The sequence below is a fragment of the Musa acuminata genome, chromosome BXJ1-6, assembly GCF_036884655.1.
Source record: "Musa acuminata AAA Group cultivar baxijiao chromosome BXJ1-6, Cavendish_Baxijiao_AAA, whole genome shotgun sequence".
NCBI classification, from domain to species: domain Eukaryota; kingdom Viridiplantae; phylum Streptophyta; class Magnoliopsida; order Zingiberales; family Musaceae; genus Musa; species Musa acuminata.
In genome coordinates, this window is record NC_088332.1 from 33,585,636 (window position 1) to 33,591,713 (window position 6,078).

General features: G+C 46.4%; 2 protein-coding genes across 2 annotated transcripts; both read right to left on the reverse strand.

Moving 5' to 3' along the window:
- Positions 1–48: 48 nt before the first annotated feature.
- On the reverse strand, positions 49–2,701 carry LOC135676701 (peroxidase 27-like). Its single transcript, XM_065188155.1, has 4 exons — positions 2,408–2,701; positions 2,120–2,308; positions 1,848–2,022; positions 49–1,703 (listed from the first exon to the last, which is right to left on the reverse strand). Exons 1-4 carry the CDS (start codon positions 2,684–2,686, stop codon positions 1,297–1,299), a joined length of 1,050 nt encoding a protein of 349 aa, XP_065044227.1. The 5' UTR covers positions 2,687–2,701; the 3' UTR covers positions 49–1,296.
- On the reverse strand, positions 286–942 carry LOC135677496 (protein NDR1-like). The gene has a single exon (XM_065189857.1). The coding sequence runs from the start codon at positions 940–942 to the stop codon at positions 286–288; it is 657 nt and encodes a 218-aa protein (XP_065045929.1).
- Positions 2,702–6,078: the final 3,377 nt, after the last annotated feature.

The following is a 6,078-nucleotide window of genomic DNA, read 5'->3' on the forward strand; positions in this document are numbered from 1 at the left end:
GTTTCTAGCAGAAGACAGGAATAATGTGACTGAAATTAATCCCCAAAAAAAACAAAAAAACCAAGTAATAGGAGCATTAATCAAACAGGTTCAGTACAGAACCATGTTACATACACATTGCAAGCCCATTGATTCACCAGAGTACCCACATATTTCGCCCATCTAATCCAAATGACAATTTTATGGGCTTCCCGATGGTACAAGCAACTCCCATGCCACATGGAGCTATAAAAAAAAAACCCTCTTAGACGACCGTCGCCGAGTATGCACAAGATAACGATAAAATCACAGCCGTCCACTCAGCATCAGCGCAGCAAAGGCAACCAAAACAACGGCGATGATGGAGTGCCGGAATGGATCATCACAGTAGACCCGCGGCGCACAGGAATGGAATCGGATCCTGTCCTCCGCCGTCTTCTTACCCTCCCCGTCGATCGCGACCTCGGCCGCCAAGCTCACCCTGTGGCGCTGGCTCCTCCACGCCACCGCCTTGTACCGAACCGCCGATTCCACCGCGATGCGGAGCACCGCCGACCCGTTCGCCACCGCCGCCCAGGGGCGCTTGGAAGAAGAAGAAGAAGAAGAAAGATTGAAAAAGCCCGCCTTGGATGCGGTCCTCTGGTGGCCCTGATAGAACCCGGGGACAACTGCGGTGGCAGAAGAGGAGGAATTGAAGGGGGGGAGAGAGAGGGAAAGACCGAGGTCGTCGTGGTAGACGCCGAGCTCCTTGTTACGGTTTTTGATGGCGAGCTCGAAGGAGGCCACCACAGCGCCGGCACCGGGGGCCGAGGAGGAGGAGGAGGAGTTGAGTAGGAGAGAGAACGCGGTGAGGTAGTAACGGGGCTTTATGGGGCGGTAGGTGAGGTAGAAGAGAAGGACTAGGAAAACGATCGTGAGAAGGAAGATGAGGCAGAAGCGGCACAGCCCATGGCTTCCCAACATGCTTCAACGACTACTGCCAGAATCAAAACACAAGAAGAGTAACTGATGAGAGGATAAAGCAAAAGTACGTAAACCTTGCTCTCGACTCCTAACGATTAGCCCATGGGACCCAATTGACACTGGAGGAGGCCTTTGAGTGGGCTTAGTCCGGGGAGAAGACCCGACGCTGATACTTGCAAACGGAGGAACCCATGCGGTCACCATTTCAGGAACCACTGTTTTATTTCATGGAAGATAGGATGAATTCAACACAACAAATCATCTGTTGATACAAGAAGAAAGTGGCGATGCAATGAATCCTGCGTTTATTAGAAATTCACGAACAACAAGAAAATCCACAACGAATTCGACAACCTAGTGGTTGACCAAAGCACAGTTCCTTCTTATCTCCCCTGTATTGCCTGTGAGGACTCCAACCTTCCCCATCTTCATCATTGATTTGCCGAAGTCGTAGAAGAAGCTCGACTCAGGGGCGTGAAGTCGAGAATAAACGTAATCTCTGGTCCGTTTGTCCTGGAGGAGAGCCTCGTCAGAACGGAACAGCCCCTTCCTTTTGGCCACCAAATCATAGTATTTGGTGTCGAACGACGTCGAGCTGCCCGGAACCATCTCCACCACCGTGTTGATACCCGTACTGCACTTGTTTCGCAATTCCATTGCGTAGTTTGGATCCAAAGTTGGATCGATGTCACGTTTGCCCTTGTAGTTGTTTAACCTCTTGCCGAAGGAAAAACAGTGCGAGTTACCAATCGCATGAGCGCCTGAAAAGAAAGACGCGCTCATGTTTACGATCATATCCCATCATCAGAACGAAGTTGAAGGCAATCATACTCTGTTTGTGATCGGATAAGCGAGAACTCCTGGGGATAAAGAGGCTTATAGGAGCTGAGATATCACGGTAGTACCTGATAAGACAGCCAAGTCCTTCACGCTTAGTCCCTTGGAAGCAAATTCTGCTTTCAGCTCGGCGAAGTCTGAGAAGGCAGATGGAATATTAGCTACAGCCTCGGAAGCCTTGGAGACGAACCCGTCTCGCCGCCCGGTGTGGACTTGGTAGAGGCTATTGCCTTGGCCTGTAGGCTGAGATGGAACAGAGGACTCCACATGATCACCACATACTGCAACCGACATTGCCTCGGCAAAATAAGAGCTTGGAAGCTGATTCGAACCAACTTACCAAGGACACAGCATCCCTGGCTACGAGAGCTACGATATCTGCGCACGAGACCGTCTCGGGGCAGGCTTTCTCCAGTGCCGCTTTCGCAGCGTCGATGACGTAAAACCCATCGAGGCTTTGGTTTGGCATCGCCTCCTTCTCGGCCAAATTGGTCTCGCTGGAGTTGAGCAGCACCGAGCCATCGCAGCCCTGCGCAACAACACGAAGTCACATCGTGATCTTTCATCCTTGTGACGGAGACAGAAACCAATCGTCATCGTAAACATAGAAGTGCAACTGATCGATTACCCTAACAAAGCAGTCATGAAAGTGCAGCCGAAGCAACGGAGCAGAGACAGTGGGGTCCTGAGAGAAGTAACTGGATACGGTCTTCCGGACTATGGCCTCGGCGTCCGGGCACGACGTCTTGTAGAACCCAAACTTCAGGCCAATGCCATTGGCCGAACCAAGGAGCAAGCTCAAAAGAGCTAGGTGGAACAAGAATCTTGCATCAAACCTCTCGGCCATGTTTGTCAGAGCCAAGTAGCGTGGTAGAAAGCTTTTGAGAACACCAAAACCAATGGCCATCTATTTATACCTGCGACTACGTACCAACCACTGTCCGCCATGGCAAGAAAGCTAGCTTTTTCTGGATTCTTTTGGTTGCAGCATTTGGTTTCCCTGGTTTCAATGAACCAACCAACCATACACGGTCGACGGATGGATGAAAGCTCCAAGATCACTAACCTCATACGTCGTTCGAGGCTCAATGTAATCACCGAATTTTTAATTATTTTCTTCGGTAAAATCGAAAATTTCTAAACTATAATTAATATCACCAACTATAATTAATATCATTGCCGTAGAGTTGCGCACTTTTGAGTAGAATGTTGCAGTGGGTAGGATCTGAAATGGACATGCTGCATATGCCGCTCATAAGTATATGTATATGTGGAGTCCAGCACGCTTGATGTTCAATATTTTAATGGATGAGGCGCGTGGTGGGCATAAGACGGTGGAAACCCTGCAGAGAGAAGCGCGTGTTAGGTACGTGGAATGCCGAATTTTATAATGGATTATTGAACGAGAGCTGCGTCATCGCTCACCTATGCTTCCTTGTCGTTTTCGTGTCCTTGTTTGTTGCTTCAGAGCTTTTATCGACAATGGCGTTGGATAACACGAGAAGAAAAGTCTTTGGGATTTTGAACGTCCTTCACTTGCGACAACTTTTTTTTGCTTCTCGCATCTAATCATATGCTAAAGATGAGTAATGAAATTACCCTCTCGAAATATATATTTTTTTTTGGAGAAAGAAATTACCCTCTCGAAAAAAGGATACAGCAAGACTGATGGAAAGTGATACCAAAGTTCAAACACGGAATGGTTAAATAATTCCATCGATCTGACACAGCTGGGATGGATGGATATCTATTTTCCAGGAAGACCAATAACGAAAGAAAAATACTTGTTCAAAGTTCAGATCACGATGAACACTAATGTTTGGAGCATTCTTAGTCAACTGATTGTTCGCATCCTGAAAGCTTTTACCTCATCGTTGGCAAAGCCAATAAAAACCTTGGCGAGTTGACGGCAAACTCATCTGTGATGTATAAACCGTGGAGGAATACGACCTTTCAGTCTCGTACCGCTCGAAATTGGTAGCTTGACAATCCACTCGGTTCCCAGCTGGCTTCGTACTTTTTGGTCAACAATTTGTCGTATATATTCACAGAATTTGTACCGCGATGGTTGAATCAAAGATGAAACGTGTACTCCAACGTTGACTTTGTTGGAATGCCAAAGTGTAACGGTAATAAAATAGATATATATAATATGAAACCTGAAGCTTCTGTCCACCTGCAAGAAAGGTGGAACACCCTCCCCCTATCAATCTTGATACCAATTATCGTTCCTTCAATCTGAACTACTTAAGTACATTTATCGTATCCTTGAGACCATCTATGTACGTTGGGAAGAAACGAGTTAAAGTGGAATAATTTTTTTCCTCTTTGTGTATCAAAATAGGTTCCTCATCAAAATACCAACTTGATATCCAAATAAAAATATCAACCAGCACAGCATAAATAATAAAGCAAAAATCAATCACATGAGACCAAATCTTTTTAACGTGGAAAACCCAATGTGAAAAAAACCACGAGACCGTAGTCTACCTCAAACTTCCATTATCAATAATAATGATAATAAGTTTACAGTAGGTCTTCTCTAGAATAACTAGAGGATCAGAATAGCATCAAGATCATATTGATACAAGAATAACATATATTCATCATAAAGGATGAATCTCTCCTAAGAAAATTTTAGTTCTCATAAAGTGGATATCACAGGAAAGTACCTTAGAGAGGGTAAACTGCAGATCAACACCGTTAGGATTGTAGAGTTTGCTACAAGGATTCTCCACGTAAAATTTGGGTCGAAACTGACAATACTTAACCACCGATCGTGAAGCAGAAAAACTCAGTAATCTTACTTTCTCTTTCTATTTCTCTCTCCTCTTTCCTATGCACGCCGTACTGTCACGACCTTAGCTGGTTTTGCCTAAGGCGTGCGGCACCCTCGCGCGTCCGTCCGCAAAGGTCAGCCTCCCCGAAGCCTCCTATTGTCCCTTAGGACCAACAAAAGAGAGAACGGGTTAAAGAGAACGCCTCAATCGGGATCCACAGGCAAACATGTCCGAAATACACTTCATAGACAATGCAAATTACAAACAGACTTTACAAGCTCTGAATAGTTGCACAACAAAGGGTAAAATGGTCCATTACAGACCGAAAAGCTCTGTCACGTGTCCACATGACACAACCTTTATTTACAAGCCTAAAGAGGCCACCAACCCAACTAAAATGGGACTTATAAGCCTTCGGCTGCCCCTCTACCTGCTGTACAAGGCATGAACATGCCAAAAGACAACAGACAGACATAAGCATTACATCCAACATCTTGTTTAGAAGTTTGTCCATTACATTCTCCCCCACTTATCCCTTCGACGTCCTCGTCGAAGCCTTTGTGAACACTGCAACTCTTCGCCTTTGCTGAGTCTTCAATCTTCTGCTCCAACTGCAATGCGCCTCCTGGCTCCCAGCTGCTCTTCGCTGCTGTTTCTGAGTAGTCGAACCTTTGATCCGCCATGCTACTTCAACTCGCCAATGACTCTGACTCTGGTGTGGGGTTGGCTGAGTTGTATTGATCCTCGTTGATTCCTGCGGATCCACCAAATGAAGGAAAAGACCATCTTTACTGCGCCAGTCTCTCAAAATTTCCCCATACTGCTTGAACTGGGTGGATGCTTGTTGGAGCTTTAACGAGCATCGCCTCGCAAACTTCTGAAGTTTTGGGTCCTTCCTCCACAAAATCTGCTCATTGACTCTTCTTTCAGTTAGTTGTCACATCCAAGTAGGTTCGCATCACTTCCGCTTTCGATTGGCATTTCGTAGGGAAATGAGGCGGACAATCTACTCTCAGTAGCACTGATCACCGTTGGTGAGGATTTGACAACTATTGTCTTCCATTATCTTCGAAGGGTCTTTGAACTTATGCAGCGCTCCTCTGCTGGATAGATAAGAGAATTGGGGTACTCGGTTTCGCCCATTCTCTTAAGAGTTGAGAAGGCAAAAGTTACTTGACTTCGCCCGCCTCCTCGAGGTTGTACTTCATGCATCGAGCTGGTTACTAGCCTTCGCCTGCTCTTTGCTCACACTTCTGAAGCACTCGAAGTGTTTGCACTCCTTGCGTTGAGTTAGCTACTGTGATTCACCTTCTCAAAGCCATTGAACTTCTGGAATGCAGGAAGTTTTCACCCCAACTTGGAGTAATTCTCTAATAGATGAGGTCGCCTCTGGGATTGTACCGTCTTCTCCATCAACCCTGCCGCCTACTCCACTGAGTAGCAAAGGTACAGCACCGCGTACTGCCTGCTTCATTCCTTGGTCGTGCACTCTTGCATGACCCGAAGTCCTTCACTTACG